We start from the raw sequence: 20,908 nt of genomic DNA, 5'->3' as shown, positions 1-20,908 counted from the left end.
TCCTTCCAACTCTGATGTGCCAGAACTATCCCAGGTTAGCTAGGGCACTCCAGAAAAAAGAAGAAGGACTAGGAAGAAAATGGTGAGGGGTGGGAGATCCTGCTGAAGGACACGGATGTTCACTGATGGAGGGAGGGTGTGCAACGGGGACCGCTAAAGACAGGAGTAGTCTCCAGTAGCCTCGGTCCTCTCTGCCAACTGCATCATGCCTGAATCACGGCACTGCCGTCTGGGGCGTGCTCCCTGCCGTGGCCTGTGATCAGTATACTGGGTTACATGTCTTCCTTTCCACTCCAGTGTCTTGGCATTGGAGCTAAGTAGTGATAAGATGGTGGCACACAGCGGACAGTCGGTTTGTCCTGAGGCCTGGGTTTCACGGTGTTAGAGTACCCCCGGCATGGGGGAGGGGAGAAGGGAGACAATAGGAGCCTAACTCTTCCCTAAAGCCTTCCCCAAGGAACATTTCTCCCGTTCCCTGTGGCACAATAGCTAATACCTGTAGAGGCCCAAAACACCAAACCAAGACAAGGACCTAGAGTGATTTGGGTAAAGAAAATGCACTGTGCAGCCAAAAAAAGCATTTGGCTTTGAGGCTTGAATGAAAAAACTGTTTACATCCAGGGTCAAGGTTAGTAAGTCATTGTCTTCCCTTCTCTTGGCCTGTGTAGACCAGAAAATTCAGTTGTATTCTAGCCTCGGATGATGCGGGGTAGAACCCAGAACCCCCAGTGGAGTCTCTCATCCCCGACTATCCTTTTGTCCTTTTCCCCAGCACAAACTCTGTCTAAGGGAGGAAGCGAAACAGATCTAAACAAGTACCGTCAGTTCAGGACTAGAGGATCGGTCTCTGAACTGCCATTAGCACGACATTCACTTTATTTAAGGAAGGAAGTCCTTAATCCTCACTGGAGAGGCGATTTGCCCCTTTCACTGGCACTTTATTCACTTTAAGGGGAAAATTGTTTTTTAATAAAAAAAAAATTAAAGAAGCCCTTTTCTCTAGTTTACTCATTACTGGACTAAATTCGGAATGTCTGAAGTCTAGGTGATCAGGCAGCAGAGGCGTTAGGTCTCTGTCAGGGACTAAAGGCAGTACCAATTGTTCCAGCACATTCTGTCTCCACTCAAACAGCAGTATCTGCAGATTTCAAACTAGGCTCCTTGTATGTGGTGTCTGGAATCGCTCCGAAACAGAGAAATCACTGGGCCGTTTGCCCAACCTCTGCTGGGTCGTTGAACTTCTGCCACCATATTCAACTTGTGGGCCCATTGGGAGCTGCCAGGTCTAGTCAACAGTATCTGACAGATAATAGAATCATTTTTGAGACACAGAGAGGGAGAAGGTCACTGATATCTTTACTCCAATTATTCCAGACTTGGTATTCCTCATGGAAAATAAACGTGAGTGAATACATTATAGCAGAAAAGAACCTGAGTTTTAGTCCTACCACTAATGCGTTGGGGAAACTTTGGTAAATGATTTCGCTCCAGTTCCTCTAAAAACACAATGAAGAGAGTGGTACAGATCTCTAATGGCTTCCAGCTCTAACTATCCCCTGTGCTTGAACATAGGAGGTTCACACATAAGTTGAAAGTCACTTTTGCTTTCTGAACCTTCTCAATAGCCATGCATATATATATATATGCACATGTACATGGATCCACACAATCCTTATCAGCAGCCTTTCTTCTCTGGAATCTTTGCAGATTTGTTCTTCTTTTTGCTCTACTTTCTCAAAGATGAGCAGTCATGATAAGGAACGTCGTGATAAAGTCAAAAATACCATCATGAATTAGAAACGGAGCATTCTCAAACAGAAAGCATTATCATTACTGTACAATGTAGAAAGGAGTTAGCCATGAATTACATGGATTTTATCATTATAAAAAAATCAAACTAGACAATTTAGGTCAAAAACATTTCTTAAGTGCTCCAACAGACCGGAGGATGCTTTCATTTCCCTTCTAGTCTGTGCGCAGAGCCTATCACACGTGGGGACCACGTATGCCAGATGTTATGGCGGGGGGACCTGACAGAGGGGTGATGAGTGGTTTACTGGTTTTCAAACTCACTCCATGGCCAGGCCAGTGTTTATGCATGAAGGCTACTGGGAGAGAGCAGATAGTGAGTTCATCCACCTCCAAAACCCACAGCTAATCCTAGGAGTCAGATTTAAGAAATATCAATTAAGCAGACAGATAATAATACCGATACTTTCTCACCTTAGTTTACAACTTACCTAGATTCCTTTCAAGAGCAGCCACAATAAGTGGCTCCACTCTGCCACCCTCTGGTCCTTTCAAACATTCAAGAGTCCAATCTTGGCTAAGGCTACAGGGAGTGACCAAGGACAGGAGTGATTAAAAAGATGCCGGATATGTGTGAGAGAGGCAGAGAAAGGTAAAAGAAGGTCATCGGATTCAAACTACTTCTTCTTCTAAGCTGTCACTAAATAAGAAATGCATCCCTCTAAGAGGACTATCAATACTTTTCATAGACTATTTTTCATACCAGGGAGAAAACAAATTATGACAGGAGCTGCTTCCTTCCCCTCAAAGTACACATTAAAAAATAAAAATGCAAAACAGAGGACACACTGTTACAGGCATCATTAGAAAGAGACTGTGTTTTGTGAGGCTCCACGATACTAAACCGCAGAGCCCAGTGGCCCAGCTGCGGTGCCACCGTCACAGATAAGCCAGTCTTCTGTGCAAATGAGACTCCTTAGTCAACTGCACGACACTGAACCTGAAGGGAGCTGAGTTCTCGTCATGTCTGCAGTGACTGCCTCCCTGAGTAGAAGCAGCTGGCGGGGAAGGGGCCTGCTGGTGGTATAATATGTATCGGCTTGATGACGGGGGTCCAGAGCGGAGATCGGCAACTTTTCCCTAGTCTGACTGGAATCCCAGGCCAGGGATGAGGAGTACCATTCTGGAAGCTGTCAGATGTATCACCCAGGCACCTTCTGTACGGTCTGCCCACCCTCCACCCCAACGCTGAAGCGGTAGGCAAGATGGGGTTTTCTCTGGGCTGTGTCTCTCAGACTGACTAGAAAGCTTGCACTCAGAGGGGCTGGTAAGGCCTGCTGAGGAAGGTCGAATGGGCCTCTACCCTCTGATATAAATCTTCTCTAATTCAGAAACCAATCAGATCAAAAATTCTCTAAACAGCATGTTCTTAAAATACCATTGATCTTTTCTCCCTCCACAAAGCCCCTTCTCTCGGAAACCAACTCCAGAAACTTGAATTGAGAACCTTCCTATTTTCCTACAGAAATAGGAGCTTATCCTGACCAAAGGAAGGAGTAAAAGAAATACGCCTTGTTTTGTTTGAGCCGGCTTTTTAAACTACTGTATCAGGGTAAGGAAAAGCTCGTGATGGAAAGGCTTTGGTTTCACAGTATCCCGAAATCCCAATAAATAAGGAGATATCCTTGGACAGGTCAAAATCCCAGCAAAAGTAAGAGAACTTTGAAAAATCCTGAACTGTCACCCTCCCAACCCAAGGAACCTAAAATCTTGAGAGCCCAGAATAGATGATGACACTACCAAATCCGGATCCTGTTGCTTCCTTCAGGATTTCTCCAGCTGTAGAGACAGGAAAGGCAGGAGACAGGTTTGTTCAGACATGGTGCTATTACACGCTGTTTTGATGGAGCTGTGTGGTTATTTAAAGCAATAATTAAGGTGCTTTATCATTCTTTCGAACAGCAAAATGAGTTCCAAAGTAGAAATTATTGCCCAATAATTTTTAGGATCATTAAGGCTTCTTCAGCTAACATCCAGACCATTACTTCTCCCTCTTATGCTTTCCCCCGACCTCCTCCCACTGCCTCCCCGCCAGCATATCCTGTTTCATAGGCTTGTGCATCTCATTTTGTGAAACCAAACAGTTCCAGAAGATGCTGGTTTATTTCGGGGTGGGGGTGGGGGGAGGACTAGAATGGACATAGTAGCTCCTGTCTCATTTGTTTTAAGGCCGCAATGGCTATTCTTCCTCTTGCCTCTGCATTTTGACATTTCACTGTTCTGGGAAATTTCCATTGGAACACTGGGTCGAAAAGTCAGAGTCTAGAGAATGGCAAGCCAAAAATATACCCTTCAAGAGCCCAGTGATGGAAATTATGTACTATGTAAGGCCATTAACTAGCTACAGAGCAGTACCAGCTAACTAACATGGGGACAAAAGACATTTGCTGTCTCGTACAGATGCAAGCATAATGGGTCCCCATTCCCACACTTGCCCTGCTGCACAGTTCCCTGCACGGCCTTGTTCTTGGCCTGCCTTTCTTCAGATTCCACCTTTCTTAAGCAGCTTCAGAGACTCAGCATCCTATATAACCACACCTGCCTTCTGGGGTGGACAGAGTTCAATAGGAAGTGAGTTCTTGCTCTGGTGCTCCCTCGGGCTCACCATGGGAACACAGGTAAGCTACTTGGCCTTTCTAGGCCTGCTCACTACCCTACAAAAACAGGAAGTTGAAGGAGATTTTTCAAAGGCAAACCCTGGATACTTTGATGGGTTAAAGAAAAGGGTATACCATGTGTTAGAGAAGGTTTCAGTAATTCCCTGTTTCAGTGTCAAGCTGGGAACCCTCTCAGGCCTTTTGGTGGCCAGGTAGGGAGAGGTTAAGAAAGAGGAGAATCTTGGCCCTCAAAGATTACAATCTTAATAGCTTTGTTTTGGTGTGGGTTTTTTGGCCATGGAAGAGAAGGTATTTCACAGCACTGATGGACTTGCCTCTCAGACTGGCTTCTCACCTGAGAATCCCATCAAACACCAGGACAACATTCCACTCTGGTATTTTAGCATGTATGTCCTGTGAAGGCTGTAACCCACTTCCCATGGCAGCTGAGTTCTCTCTGACAGAGCCTCTGGAAGAATCAAAGATGAAACACATCAGAGCAGAACTTGTGAGATATCCCTAGAGAAGTAGCTTACAGGGACTCCGAGCCCCCTCCAGCCTGTTTCCCCCCACATACAACTAATCGTAACTAGAAACTTCCAGCAAGATTTAAGAATATTTTCCCCTACTTGTCCATTATGCTAGCTGCAGTTATAGGCAGAGACTCCAGACCACTCAAGAGATTCATCTAAATTCATACCATTAGCTAGGCTATTCTAATAAAAAGAAAAAATACTATAGCCACTGTGGCTGGCCTGCTCACTCCATGCTGTACTGCCAAACAAAACCTCACCCTGGCAATGATGTCTCTGAAATTGCTTCCACACTCCTCTAGCTCCAACAAACACTCCTTATAATCAGAAAACACTGCTCCTATCTTTCCCAGCAAGGACATATTTAGGCTTTACATCAATGGAATCTCTTCAAAATGTTTATAGGTTGACATTATGACAAATGGTCTTCACTCTCTCTTCACCTGACCCTGGAATTAATGAGAATATTGCAGACTAAAACTTTTTTCTTATTTCCAAGGTTAAGAATTAATAGACTTTAAAAAAAAAAAAAAGGCAGTTTTTAAATTTCCCATAATAAAATAGAAACCACACTGTAAACCAGTTATTTTCTACCCTACTCTAGCATGGATACATATGTGATGACACAGCTACAGTGAAACAGTGATTGGATTTCTAGGTGGTTACTATATGGCCTCTGTAAAATTGTTGTTGTTAAGATTTTATTTATTTATTGGACAGAAATCACAAATAGGCAGAGAGGCAGGCAGAGAGAGAGAGAGAGAGGAGGAAGCCGGCTCCCCGCTGAGCAGAGAGCCCGACAACACAATGCGGGGCTCCATCCCAGGACCCTGAGATCATGACCTGAGCTGAAGGCAGAGGCTTTAACCCACTGGGCCACTCAGGTGTCCCTGGTCTCCATAAAATTCTTATACATTTTCCCCTCCAAGCTTCAGCTTTCCTATCTGTACAAAATCACTGAATTCACTGAGCTTGAAGGGGTCCCCTAGCAGAAAAGTTTTCTTCTAAAGCTATTTCTCCAGTTGTCTTTTAGCTGCTGGAAAAAAAAAAACAAGAGCACTTCCCCCAAACTTAAGGGGGACCCACTCCTCATGCTACCCTCTCTGTTTTCCTCTCTACACGCATTCGTGGTTTTCTAGGGTAGCAGAAAGGGCACCAGCTTCCAAGAAGGCAGAGATGCATCTACTCTAGGCAAGCAATCAGCTTCTTTATGCATTTGGGGACAGTAATGCCCACATCACAGGTCCACTGTCTGGATAAAATGACACAATACGTGTTAACCCCACCCTCTCACAGTAAACAACGTAAAGCATTGTCATTATCTGTCTCTCAAAATTCTTACCACGTCTTCTTCTGTTTGCCAGAAGAGGTCATCCAATACCTTGCTTTCAGATTGTAGGCTGGCTCCCCAAAAGCCCAATCCACCTGCCCTACAGAGCAGCCTATTCGGTGACATTTCAGGACAAGCCCCTCCGTGCTTACCTCAGAGTTCCTACAAGCACTGAAGAGACCTGACTGCACTTAGCAAGCATCTACACCTCTTTTGCCCAGGTATCCTTTGACTACCACCTATATAGAAAGCACGTATAGCTCTGAAAACAGCAGTTACTACATGGAAACTAGTAAAAGATTGTGAATGAACCCTGAATATCACAATACAGCTATTGGGCACCTAATATATATCAATTTCTTAAATTACATAATTTAATTCCCACAGTGGCCCTGATCTTCTCAATTTATAGAGGAAACAGGCTCAGCGAGTTTATTAGCTCAAGTCAAAGTCTTGTCAAAGTTCAGATATTCTATAGACAGCAGGAAGCTAAGTTTTGGAAAGAGGCATAGTATGTGTTTACCTCTTTCACCTTTAACAAACGATTTGGCCCTCTGTGACCTCAGTTACCCCTCCCCCTGTAAAAGCTTTATCTCCCCAAACTACTGACTATAAAATTAAGTGATTGATGTGGTAATTTATTCTATCATTTTTTTAAAAAGTATATAGGTGTTTATTAGTTCACTTTAACTTGACTGAATCTTATAACTGGACACTTTTGCCTTGGTACATTCTACTTACACAAAAATTTACGCTCGTATAATCTGTTAAATGCCAAGGAATACTATCTTGTACTAGACTAGAAATCCAACTACTTCTTAAGAACCAAACAAGACAATCTGTGGCTTTCCTCTTCTCAGAACTTGGATATAAACAATACCAGCCCACCTTAAGTTGAGAGCCTACTAATCTAGTTTTCGCGTATGAGGGACTTATAGTTGATATGGGGCAATTTTCTGGCTATGAAATTGTGGAAAGAATGAAATGAGTAAGCAAGAAGGCCAGGTAGAAAACCTGCTACTTGTAGGAGAGAAAACACTGGTTTGTAGTCCTGCCTGAGGGCAGTTGGTGCGTGGAATGGTTTGGATTTGGTCAGCATCAAGAGGAAGGACTAGACTTTTTCTGGAAGTCTTTCCCAAGTTCAGAATTCCTTTAAAACATCTACTCGACTAAGAACCTACTACAAACAATGCCAAGGCACAGGAATGAAAGATAAACATCATTCCTAACTAAAGAACTTAAAATTTAGTGCAGTGATATGTGACACGGATATGAATAACTCATTCAAGGGAAGATACAGTAACAGAGGAGGCAGTAGAGACAATTCAGACACACGATGTCTCAGAGGGACTATCCAAGGACATGAGAGCTAAGCTAAAACAAAAGGTTATTTTCCACAGCAGTTTGCTATCCAAATTTACGTTAACTGTGGTCTCACCCACCTTTCAAAGGGTTAACACAAGTAAACCACTTCCTTCAGGCAGGTATTCAGGTGAAGTGGGAGCATCTCTTCATATGAGATACCATTGCAACAAGAGTATTAGAAATGGCAGGCTGACCAAATGTTCCAGTAAAGGAGGGCCTTCTAATGGTCCTTTACTTCCACCCAGGCTCTGGAAATAGAGAGGGAAAATGGAATTACAGGAAATGTACGGATATATCTTCCTCCCCTACAAAAAATTATTCTAAGTAGAAACTGCAGCTTGTCTCCAAGTCCGTTTGTTCCTGACTTAATCCCCTGGATAACTGGATGTGAGCTAATTAGCCACAGACAGGAGGTCATGAGCCAAGGCCTCTGCTTACTACACTTCCTAGGTCCCACTTGCCTTCATCTATGTCTCCTCAGTTGTATCCAGAAGCTACAGCAGTGACACCAGGAATGGCTTAGCTACTTCTCTGAGGACCGGGGCAGCTCCTTCCATGCAGCCCTGGATGCTGGTGAGGAAAGGGGCACTCGGCATGGACCCTATTTAGTGACCTCAAGTCAGATTCAGTGAATCTCCAGGTAGCTGCTGTAGACTTGCCTTCTGATGACTTTTTGAAATGTCCCAGAGCCTGGAGAATGCAGTTCAGCGTTTCCAGGTCTGAGTTATAAGTGGAAGCTCAAGGAACAGATCCTAAAACCTAGTGTCAGGACTAGAATCTGTATGCTCCTTCCAGTCTATCAGCTTTGTTTTTAACCTCCCTTGCACCTGCCTATTTAATCTATTATGGCCAGGCAGTATGCTTTAAAAGCAGGGCATCCGAATGAAACCCAGCCTCTTTTCTTTCAATATAGGAGGGGATGATAGGAGTGCCAAAATAATCACTCATGTGTGATGCAGAAAGTATTAACAGAGAAAGGAGGGTACCACGGAGCAGGCAGAACACAAGCCATGGAACATTTCAAGGCTTACAGGCCATTTGAGCAGTGGTACCTTAAAGAGGAGGCTTTGATGGATGGGGAACCTATTCAGCAAAAGGAATGTGAGTAAAAATATGGAGGTAAAAAATAAGGGGCATATACAAGGTACAGGGATTATCTGTTTGGCTAAAGTGTAATGAATGCTAGGCATGTTTGGAAAGATGGATTCGATGTATATTATAACCACCTTACATATAGCATAAAGGATCAGGACTCTGGAACACAGCAGTTCTCAAACACCAATCAACACAGTATCCCTTCATGGGCAGAACCCGCTTATTCTATCTTCTTCCCATGAGCTGACACTTCCAGCCTAATTCAGATTTCCCTGTACTGATTTAGGCAGAACTTATCTTTGCCTTCATCTACGAAGCAGATATGGTACCCTCTAGAAATTCACATCCTCAAGGGCATTGACCCAACCCAAGTAATTACTAGGCATTTAGTTGTGTTAGGTAGGCACTAGAAAGTGGGTAAGAGAGGTATGGCAAAGTCATGGTTCTACAGTGAGCTCACTATTCAACAGTGATTCTTAAAAGTTACTTCTCGAGTTTCAGCTTTATCAACTATCAAGCCAATACTTAATACAATGCACATGTTTCTAAAGGAGAGCTGTGGTCCAAATACTATTACCTTTTGTGATCTGAAATATTAAACAGAGCTGACCTAGAAGGAAATTACAGTCTAACATGTTCTTTTTATTTCTTAGCTGCATCTGAAATGACTCCTCCCAACCCAGGGAGAACTTCCCTATTCAACCCATGAGATCATCATGTCCACACACACACACAAAAAAAAGGGTATGGGAAGCAAGGGAGAAGGGTAGAAAAAAATACAGATGAAATGCCACTGGTTTTTAATCAAGTCATTGCTACTGTAATTATGTAAAAAGAATTGTTTTGTTTTGTTTTGTTTCAGAACAATGGACTTTCTTAGGCAAATTCTTTAGAAAGAATATTACGGGGCAATAGGTATTACCTATGCTGTAAATGAAAGACTTCCCCAAATCTTACTTAAAAGTAGTACGTAAGTATCAAATAAGCAGTTTACTAAAAACTGTTTCCATATTAGTGTATTTCTACCTCATTTAAAGGTGTATCATGCTCAACAGGCCTGAACAGCATGTTAAGAGCTAAAAAACTGGTATGTTCCTACAATGCACTTCGGAGCACTTGAAATTTCTATTTCATACTTTCATGGTCCAATCTTCAAGTACTTAATCCACTATAGTATTTTCAGCACTAATGAGAGCTAAAATGAGAGGACTGTAAATCCCCAAGGGTGCATCTTGCTACTTGGACTTAGCATACTGGACACAGATAAAATAACTACCTAAGGGGGAAAAAAAAAAGGCAAACAGCCAAGTTCTACTTTCAAAACTAAAGATACAGCAGGTACCTCAGAGGCCTCCAAGTAAGTTTTAAAAGCTGGACACAATATATGTCTTGAACTGCTATAATTAGCCTTGAAATGTACAAAGCAAACCACAAAATGACCAAGACAAAAAGCTTAACCCTTTTAAGCCCTCTAGGTAAGAACAAGACTGCCAACAAGACTCATTGTGTAGATCAGCATCACAACAGACTGGTTGGCTGAAATCCCTTTATCTAGAACTGATATAATTCTTGCAGTGTTGACAGCTAGCCATCATCTTGGGTAAAGAGCGGCTGGTGCATGATTGAGAAGAACAGTGAGTGCTCACTTTCCAAGTAAGTGTTCAAACACACTAAAGGGCTTCCAAATGAGTCTTTTGTCCTCTCAAGACAGGCCACTTCCAGAGACCGTATTCTCAAACTTGATGGGCCCAGGGAACCCATAGGAGGAGAATAAATTACCTTGCAGCCATACTGTTATAAACATGCTGGAGCCATACTTGAAAAATGGGAACAAAAAGGACTACTAGTGATTTCGAATTCACAAAGATAACACTAATGAAAAAGCAGTAGTAGACGGATTTAAAACATTCTAAAGGAATTATAAATTATCAAATAAAGGCTCAGTCACTGGGAAAAAGGGTAAATTATCAAATAAAGGCTCAGTCACTGGGAAAAGGGTATTTTATTTACATAACTTATCTTAGACTTCGTAACCTTTTTACTCAAGATTTATCCACTCAGATGGGCCAATTTCTACCGAGAGAACCAGAGTGTGCACTCTTGAGGGTCATACCCCAACCTTGCCAAAGCAAATGACTTCTGCCTAACTAGAAGTCATCTCCAAAGGACTTGCCCTTAGATTTTCCCCATTTCACGCATTTCAATATTTGCACAACAGACCTACCCTTTGTCTTAAAAGCTGCCTGATTTGATAGACTGAAGAGCAAACACCATGTTATTTTTCTGCAAGTCATTTTACACTTCCTTTTTTCCAAAAAGGAACTTCAAAGTATGTCATGACCTATAGGAGATAAAAGTGTTAATTTTCAACAGGTCCAGGGGATGTTACCTTGAAACCTCACAATCTGGCTCATTAAACTTTACTCAGAAAGTTATTTTAACCCCGAAGAACAGGCCCTGTGTAGTTCTTCAGGTCACAATGCCAGCATTGGCTGTGGAGCCTGTTACAGGTAAGACGAATCCAAGTTACAATTCCAACTGTGATTCCGATACTTTTGGGAGATGTAAAAAGATATGTTGGGCTGGGCAGTGTGAGTTAAACTACAAAGTGCTTCATCACCCATAATGGAAGAGGTTCAAGATGACTCATACTTCCACGTAAGAGACTACAAAAGTCACAAGCCCACATAAAAGCAACTGTCAGCTAGCCAAAGTAGAAGAGATTTAGAAGGAGCCTCGGGACGTTTTAAACAATTAATTGGTCTGGAAAATTGGGTCAGAATTACTCACAAAGCTCCTCGTCCTTTCCCACAAGAAAATGTGATAGTATGTCTTTTATATGGAAATTTCTTTGTATATATGTATAAACTTGGTATGGCCTTAATGCTGCAGTTAAGGATCTGTTTGGCTACCACCTTAAGCAGCGTGTTAAGCAATCGCTTCCTTAATGTAACATTTTTACTTCTTACTGGACTCTTCACCTGAAGCAACCAATTCCCTTGTACCCCTTACTCTTCCCCCTCTTTTGCATGAAATCATAAAAGTTATGGCAGTTATTTTTTGGCTTATTAAAAAAAATCTATTTCCGCAGTTTGAAGATGTAATGTAAAATTTCTGTGATACATGTATATAAATATATATTTATTGAACCATCCATATACATATATCCATGCTGATTCCAATGAAAAAAAATTAAAGTTTTCTGAAATTTTCTCTGTGGTTAACTCATAGTTGTTACTGTTTAAGCAACTTTATATGTGAAAAAAACTTAAGTACTGTGATTACCTCAGAGAGGAACCTACGTTTAATCTGGAAAACATCATTTCACTTAAGACAAGGCTTTATGTTGGTTCATTCAAGAAATATTTATTGATAGGTACTATGGGAGATACAAAGATGACTCCGACACAGATCCTGCCCATTAGGAGCTTACAGTCTAGTAGGGGAGATAGAACACATACATGGGATACATGGTCAGAGCTATGTTTCAGTAAGATGAATCTAATATTGTGTTTAAGGTAGGGTGGGGGTCAGAACAGGTAAAGGAAGTTGAGAGGCCGTTGAGATTATCTGAGTGAGGAGGAAAAAGATATGAAAGACTTGAGGTAGCACTGACAGGACTTAGCTGGAGTAAGAAAAAAAAGCAGCAGAGGACTTAGACTTGTGGCATGGTGATGACATGAACTGAGAGAACAATGGACTTGGTTTACGAAAAGAAAGTTGGCACATAAAATTCTTCCGCATAGAACAAAGTGTCTGGATATAATGGGCACAGAAAGAAATGGCCTATCACCCAGACCAAAGATGGAAGTACCTCGGAAAGACCAGTGACTTCCTCCCTCCTCTGCCCACCCCTCTAAACTCCCCAACAAATCCCTCCACTATGAATTGTCATAGCGCCTACAATTTATTAAGTCCTATCTCTAGACATGCCTCACTTATAAGAATGAAAACAAATACATTTATTCAACCTAATGAGTCATGTTTTAAGGACTCTTTCATGGAAGTCACTGTACCTTCTGGTGAAATAGAGGGATGATCCCCCGTCCTTTTCCTCTAGGACCTTATGGTCTAATAAGGTAGTAAAACAAATACAGGTCATTCTAGTTGTAAGTTGAAGGGGTAAACGATGAGCTAGAAGAAGGTATTAAGGTGCTCTATAAACACATACTTTAAAAAATGAAGGTTGGGAAAGAATCTCAAACAGGAAGGGACAATGTAGAAGGGAAGTAGACAAGAATGAATTTGCTCCCCACTTCAAATTCTGGCCAAATCAACCCCAAAAAGGGGGCTCCCCACTCTTGCTGCAAATCTTTTCTCTTACGAAAAGAAAAATACTCTTGAACTGGGTCTTGAAAAAAGTAATTTTGATGGCAAGAGATCTGGTGAAGGGGGGATATAGATGCAAATCTATCTTCTGGGAAGAAAGAAGGCACTTGAAGCCACAAAAATCAGCAAAGGCGTATTGGAAAAATTCTAAGTAGTTTAGCATGGCTGGAGCATCACACCTCCATGAAGAACGGGAGAAATCACTGGAAAGGAAGATTAGGACCCTGACACGGACATGGCGCTGCCAGGCACTAAACAGGGTACATGCCTAAGACCAAATTGTTGCCCCTTAGGAGCTTACAGTTATAACAATACAAGGTGGGAAAAGCACCACAATGTACAGAATGCAAAATGCTGAAGGATTTAGGAGAAAATTACAGCTGAGTTTCAGCTATTAACACATTAGGATACCCAATAGCTTTCTGACAGCTAGTAGTAAACCCATCCCTGAGGGGAGCACAACATAATGTCCTTAGACAAGAGGCCCTGGTGGAACTAGGCATTAAGACAGTTCTAAGAAAACAGAGAAAAACTGGGTATGAAAACTGAGCGACAGAAGCAACTGAATAAGCATATAAAATGTGGCTCGCTCCCTTTTCTCCCACATCCTGACCTCTTAACAGTCCTGGCTTCCTACAGTGAACCTAGGGCAGAGTAGTGACCCTGAAGGTGCTTTATGTTACTTCTACAAGCCAATTTGGGACTCTGTGCTAATAAGCCATTCTCTGAGCCATCGATCTTTTGAAAAATGAAGTGCATGTACAAAATTCTTTATTCCTTTCCAGCACTAACATTCTAGGATTCGAAGAATTCTACGAGTCTCTCCTGCCCCTTATGGTTAATAATCAGAATGGGAAGAAAAACTTTAAATATCTGATGTTCCTCACTTAGAATTATGATTTTTTCCCATATGAATCACAAACGATTGTTCCCCCATCAGCCAAGTTCCACCTCTACCCATTCTTCAAAATCTAACATCTACCTATATAAACTTATTTGTAACATGATGCGTTCTACATAATCTACTTAAGCATACACTGAATCTTTAAATAATCTTCTCCCCTAACTACTTTATGCCAGTTTTTTGGTATACTGTCTTCATTTAAAAGAGCCAAATCAGTGTATACACACTTCATAAAAACATTTAAGAATTTATACCATATCCAAAGTCCAACAGGTGACATCAGTAACTAAGGTAGTTAATTATAGCAATAGTTAAAACTGCCTACATCCAGATTAAGAGATAAAACCATCTCTCTAATTACTACCAGAAATATAGGCAAACATCCCATAAGCAGGTTTCTGAAAAATAAATACTTACTAAAGTCAATAGTGAATTTTTGGTAAACATCCCTTAATTTGCTTTTTGAAAAGATGAAGACCCACTAGATGGCTATAAATCCCTTAGGAATCTGACATTGGCCATATTCTGAAGTACTCAACATGTACAGCTTTCTGTAACTAGCCAGGTCACATGGTCTATGGAAGTAACTATGAAACTGATTTCCCATACTACGCTCCTCTTGTAGGGAACTTAAAAACAATACAAAACAAAACAAACAAAAGACTACCAGGTTCAAGTGGAAACTGGAGAAGCAGAGACTGTCCAAGGTTTTCAAGGCAAGTCATATGATCAGAAAGTGAACAACCTTAATTCTAAGCCAATAAATAAATATAACCAAAACCAAAACCATGGGTTTTTTAGACCACTGCTAATCAACTTTTTACTCATTCAGGCCATAATGAGAGTGTTTCATAAAGCATGAGCAAATCAGACTAATTTCAGCATTAACCTGAGCTACATATTCACTAAGTAAGTTTTCGCTCACATGTGCTACCATTTCTCCTTTAATATAGTCTTGTAAGAGTTCATAAGCCTACCTATGGTCCCCAGAACCTCGATATCACGGTCAACAAATACAAATCCCAAAGGTATTACTACCTTAAAACCAGAAATCTTTAATGATCTAGTGCCATGTGGCCTTTACTTGATCAGCAACTTCCCACACAAAATGTTGCTAAATTTCTAACACTTTCTTTGAGATTTCTAAAACATTTGCAGAAGACTCTAATCGTCCACCACCCATCTGTGGTATATTAGGCAGTTATCTGGAATCCCATATTCAAATAAATGTTGAAGTTATCTTTTTTACAAGGTTCAAAATTACAAAGTCATCTCATTTGTATGCAGTTCTTGCAGAAATTCTTTTAAGTTGCGTGAAAATGAAACTTCAAGTTATCTGTAGATCAGTAGATTTGACAAATGCAACTATTTACTTAAAAGGAACAAGCCACTCAGCATAAACAATGGTCTATAAATTTAAACATCATAGAAAGATTATTTCCATATAGATTCTGTTTTCTATAAAGTGCCACGTTTCCCACTAAACTATTAAACTCTACAAGGGTTTTCAAATAAAGGGATGAAAAAAGTATCAAGGATGGCAGTTATAAGAACAAAACACAACTGCTATAAATCCACCTGGATTAAGATATTATAAAAATATTGTTACCTTCTACATCCAGATTTCAAGGTTGTACTACACGTATTAAAACACGAGAAAATAACCTAAGAACAAGTCATTGTTACTGTGTTACCACCATCTATACAAATCAAAAGGAGCCCTGCAAAATCCATTGTTTCCTTATCTTGTTTACCTTAAAGGAAATGGAGAAGAGTAACATTAACCTGCCTCTGAATGTTTTACAGCCTCCGGTCTCTGTACTGTATTAACTTATTATGATCGTGTCCTATTCTTGAGTATTATCACTCAAACATAAATAGGTACACATTAGGGTTCTAGAGAAAAATCGTCAATTTTGGAGACCAATCTGCTCCTTGCTACATGGATCACTTCAAGGCCTAAAATTTAACTGTTCTGATGCAATTTCCTCACCTATTACTTTGGGGGAAAAAATAGCACCTAATCCACAGGGTAATTGTGAAAATTAGTTTTCCAACCTAAAACCAAAGCACAGTTCAACCAATACTGTGGTAGTAACCTACCCACAACCCAAAGCCATTTAGTGATTTTTGGATTACCCATTTCACTGTTCCCAGCAATAGCTCCAAAGTTGAGAACACAGGAATAGACAAGTAAAGCCCAACCTCACCACAAAAGAAAACAAATTGTTTTATTAAGGCCCAAGATCTTAAAAGATGAAGACCCATTGACCCAAACTAATCTTACTTAGCTAAAATACTCATGGGTGAAGGGTTTAAAACTCAGCAGAAAGTAACTGCACATTGCGTCATTCTTACAGACAAAAAGTTGTATTTTAAAATCCTGAAAAGGTTGAATGTGATGCGCTGACGCTGCCTATAAAAAATCTTGCCCTAACCCGTTTTCACTTTCTCCATGTGTGAATACACAGTATCTAGGGTATCATGTTTATTCTATCAGCAATAATGTAAACAATGATACTAGGATTCTTCACAGTGTTAACCATGATGCTTAATCTGACATATAAAGTCCAATGCTATTTAAAACTCCACAATCATCCCATGCTGATGGCTTGAAATTACTTGAAGCAACCCTGTGTTTTCTAAGCTTAGGCAACAAGTTACAAGAAGCAACTAGCATATTGTTATTACCTCTTCAAATATTTCTTTAAAAACCACAACGTGGGTACAAATAAAGGAAAATGAGATTATCAATTCCCTGCAGATGTTACTTTAATTCCTGAAAGAGATTTCTATTTGCTAATTCATTTATCTGAGGCTATTTTTCATAGAATTGAGTCTTTACTCCAGTTGTCCCCATCCACCCCTCCATCCTCCATGTATTATAGGGAATGAGAAATACCCATGATCTCAATGGAGTTTGCTTTATTTCTGTGAAACATTTGGCATTGTTGGCCCCACCCACTAAATGCCAAATGTAGGACTCCTCTTCCCTCCTCCCCAAATCTCACCCATTTCCAAGTGTCCTCTAGGATGTATTAACAGTCTGGGCTGAGTATCACTGCATCTAGGTGGTGCCCTTTAACTACTCAGTAGGAAAAAATGCCTAGTGAAATGTATGGATTAACATTTACTTGTGAAAAATGATTTCTAGGTTATCCATAATTTATGACCCTTAGAGTTACTAAAACTTAGTATTTTTTTTTCAAAAACAACTCCAGCTAAGTTTTTTTTTTTATTTCCACCACAGGCTTAATATAAGCTACAAAAGTACAAGCTGAATGTCTTCCAATTATCACTGGCCTGGGCCAAATGAAGTGGTTACCAAATAGTTATTTAAGCTGACCCAAAAACAGCCATGTGACTCAGTTATAGAAGTCTTTATGAAGGAGATGTTGCCAATTTTCAAATATTTTAGGTACTGAGGACTGATAATATCAAACTTCATCTTAGTTTAAGACTACACCCTTCAGCAAACCTACAGTTTCCCAGTAACAGCAAAACAAACATTCCTATTCCTACTCATATACTATCCTCAAACAGTCCTAATGATGAACACTGTTAAGAAACTGTTAAGAAAATAAATAAGTTAAATTTGACAACCTCGTTGTCCTTCAATTAGTATGACAAGTTATCACACAAAGGCTTGCTTCACAAATGTGTAAACAAAACCTTCACCCACCTCACACACAGCACTCAAAAAATTAACATACTATGTAAAACGAATATTAGTCTATATTGCCAGGTTAAATTTTCTTCCAGAAATATTTTAATAAAAATTGGCCATTTCCAAGAAACACCCACTGCATGCCCATCAATAAAAGATAACCATTAACAAAATAGAAAATTTACCATATGGCTATGATTTAAAGAAAAAAAACGGGCACTCAACCACAAAGTCCAATATTAAAGTCATATTCCTTTTTATGGGCTATGATTAGGATTCTGAATAGATACCGAAATAAAACTTAATACAAATGGTGGACTATTTAGGTCAAAGGACCTCTATAGAAGCATATCTGTCCTTTAAAGGCATTCCAGTTTGAAACTCAATTTTAAAAATAAGGCATAACAAATGAACAGAACATATACCAGGTGAAAGAGGGATTCTTCAATCCCCAACATCCTCTACACCTGATAAAACAAATCTAGACTTTTTTTTTTTTTTAATTTTTCTTTAAACAACTGCCAAGGCTGGAATCAAAGATAAATAGAAGGCACAACAGTTTTGCTCTGGTTTTGTGTTATTTGGATTTTGGGGTTTCTTTTTTGTTTTTTGGGGTTTTTTTTCTTTTTTTACAAATACAAATTAAACATGAAAAACACTCTACTTCAAAAGAAATCTAAATCAGTTGCATTCTAGACATTTAAAACCTATCCCACAATTTAAATGGTAAAAACAGTAGGCTTATAATTGTTTTGTGATCACATATCAAAAGAAAAAAAATATTCTACTAACACCTTTTATTCAGTTTTTAACCATACCAGCAAGAATCAAAACTGTCAATTTTTCTAATGGCAATTTCTACACACCAGAAGGTAGTTGTGACTCTCAAAGAAGAAACAATTTGGATTTTTCCTGCCTTCAAAATGTTTATCAAAACCTGTGTTTCTCACAGGCTTTTGAAACACATAGAAAATAAGAAATATTCCAATGAATGAAACATACCAAATGTCAGTAATAAGCAAGACACATTCCTTTGGGGAAACGGCTGTTAAAAAAAAAATCCAGTCTGTATATGCAAAGTAAAGCAAGGAAATTCAGTCTTTTTCTCTTCTTTAAAAATCTGTTTTTCCTAAAATATCATTCCACAAAATTGGAAGTGAAGGACTAAAAGGTGAGGAAGAGGGAAGGGCAGGAGAGGGAGCACACATCATTAACACAAAAAGTAAAATTGTACAAACTTAAGCAGTTTATAATAGACTTGGGTCAAACTCCAGGATACCAAACGCTGGTGTAGTAAGAAATTCACCATTCTGCAGGAGCTAGAAGATTTGTACTGCTGCGTGAAGATCAATGAAGAGCAATTCACTGCCTTGGAGCAATTCCCCTTCCCACTCCAAATCCTGGTTTCTGCACCATGCCTCCACGGGGAGGGCCTCTCATTCCACCACCCAGCCCACCTCGAGGGCCTCCAGGTCCCCGCAGGCGGTTATCTCGACGGTCCCCTTCCCGGGCAGCTCGGGTCTTCTTCTCCTCCACATTCAGACGGACCTCACCTCTGAACATGATGGGCTGTAGGAATCAAGGTAAGCAGACTTACACAGAGCTCATGGGCTACCAACTACCAAATATAAAAGAAACAAAGCTATTACGAAGAACCAGCAGCTTACAATTCAGCTACATTCTCAGTTGCTTTTATTTCCAACTCAGTACAGGTAATATGCAAGCTAGTTCGAAAGAAGACAATTTACAACATGGCAGCACAAGTAAGTCTCATTGCACTTTTTAGAGCAAATCTTATTTTCCCACAGAATGACATAAACAGAGTAATATAAACAAGAACTGCCACCTTCCCCATGGATTTGAGGATTTAGAATAATCTTCCATCATCATCTAATGTGAAGACTGCTGTACATGATTTATGGGAAGTACATATCTATCTCAAAACATCATTAATTTCATCTAAACAGAACTGTAACAGAATGCTATTTGTGTTAACAAATTTTGGGGAAATACTGAAGATTAAATAAAGATAACAGAGCTTAGCAAAGGTAAAAAAGATACATCCACACTACATCTTGGGCCTTCCTTTTAGCCAAACAGATCTAAAGTAGAAAACAGTTACTCAAGATTCCAATGAACTCAATTTATGCTCCTCACTGGCACGCACTGGTTTTCTAAGTGACGTATTTCTTTAAAGTATCTAACACTGCTTACTCTGCAAAGAAGTGTTCTGTATAGTTCACACCTACTATCTCACTTAACACTCACAACCATCTGAGGGCTATCATTACATCTACTTGAGAGATGAGAAAACTAAGGGCCAGCAAGGTTAAGGAACTAACACATGGGTCACAACCTAATAAGCGATGGAAGCTGAATGTAAATGAAGGCATCCTGAGAGGCAAGTATACACTTTACACCACAATGCTATATTACAGCCAAACACCACGGTCATCAGTCTTACAGAAGCTATTTCTGTACAAATACAAATTATTGAAGAGAGTATGGTAGGAGTGCCAACACAGTGAGAAGAGGGAAAGGCAAGCTTCACCTGAAGCTCCCAAAGGACAAAGAAGTGATGTGAAAGTACACATTAAGAAACCTGCATAATGGGAGGGAGGAGGAAACCTTTTTTTTTTTAGATTTTATTTAGTTGTCAGAGAAAGATCACAAGCAGGGGGAGCGGCAGGCCGAGAGAAGGAGGTTCCCTGCTGAGCAGAGACCCTGGAATCACAACCTGAGATGAAGGCAGATGTTCAAATGAGACACCCAGGCACCCCAAAAAGGCCTTTTTAGAACTCTAATAGTAACACATTTAAAATTTTGATTAGGGGTGCCTGGATGGCTCAGTCAGTTAAGCATCTGCTTTCAGGTCAGGTCATGATCCCAGATCAAGCTCCATGTTGGGCTTCCTGCTCAGCGGGGAGTCTGCTTGTCCCTATGCCTATCCCTCTGCTCATGCCCTCTCTCACACTCCCTCTCTCAAATAAAATATTTTTTAAAAAATAAAATTCTGATTAAATGTGTATTTGTACTTGTACATTTATAAATATGTTAATACTACAATATTAAAAATATTTATGTAACTTCTTAATATTCACACTATATAATCTCTTCACATATTAATCTGAAGCCCTGTTCCAGACAATATTCTATATACAATGAAAAAATAAAACCATATTAAAGTCTGAAAGATAAGGGGAGAGAGGTTGGGGCTGGGTATGTTTCAAAAGATTGTAACTGAAGACATCTCTGAGCTGTTATCAAAAGGGCAGAAGC

The 20,908-nt window shown here is 40.1% G+C and overlaps 1 protein-coding gene and 1 long non-coding RNA gene across 4 annotated transcripts in view; both read right to left on the bottom strand.

The window, feature by feature from the left end:
* Window positions 1–908: 908 nt before the first annotated feature.
* On the bottom strand, window positions 909–10,048 carry LOC131831804 (uncharacterized). Its single transcript, XR_009353809.1, has 3 exons — window positions 7,712–10,048; window positions 4,762–4,875; window positions 909–3,588 (listed from the first exon to the last, which is right to left on the bottom strand). It is a non-coding gene; the product is annotated as an uncharacterized LOC131831804 (long non-coding RNA).
* Window positions 10,049–17,708: 7,660 nt separating this feature from the next.
* G3BP1 (G3BP stress granule assembly factor 1) overlaps window positions 17,709–20,908 on the bottom strand; it is a 32,776-nt gene continuing 29,576 nt past the window's right edge. For all 3 annotated transcript variants that reach the window (XM_059174094.1, XM_059174095.1, XM_059174096.1), the window contains one exon: window positions 17,709–19,198. In XM_059174094.1, coding sequence (XP_059030077.1) covers window positions 18,992–19,198 — 207 coding nt within the window. In that variant the 3' untranslated portion in view covers window positions 17,709–18,991. The remainder of the gene's footprint in view (window positions 19,199–20,908) is intronic.

Source organism: Mustela lutreola, chromosome 5 (genome assembly GCF_030435805.1).
Source record: "Mustela lutreola isolate mMusLut2 chromosome 5, mMusLut2.pri, whole genome shotgun sequence".
Lineage (NCBI taxonomy): Eukaryota > Metazoa > Chordata > Mammalia > Carnivora > Mustelidae > Mustela > Mustela lutreola.
Note: the sequence above shows the minus strand (reverse complement) of the source record. Positions and strands in the feature narration are given on the sequence as shown.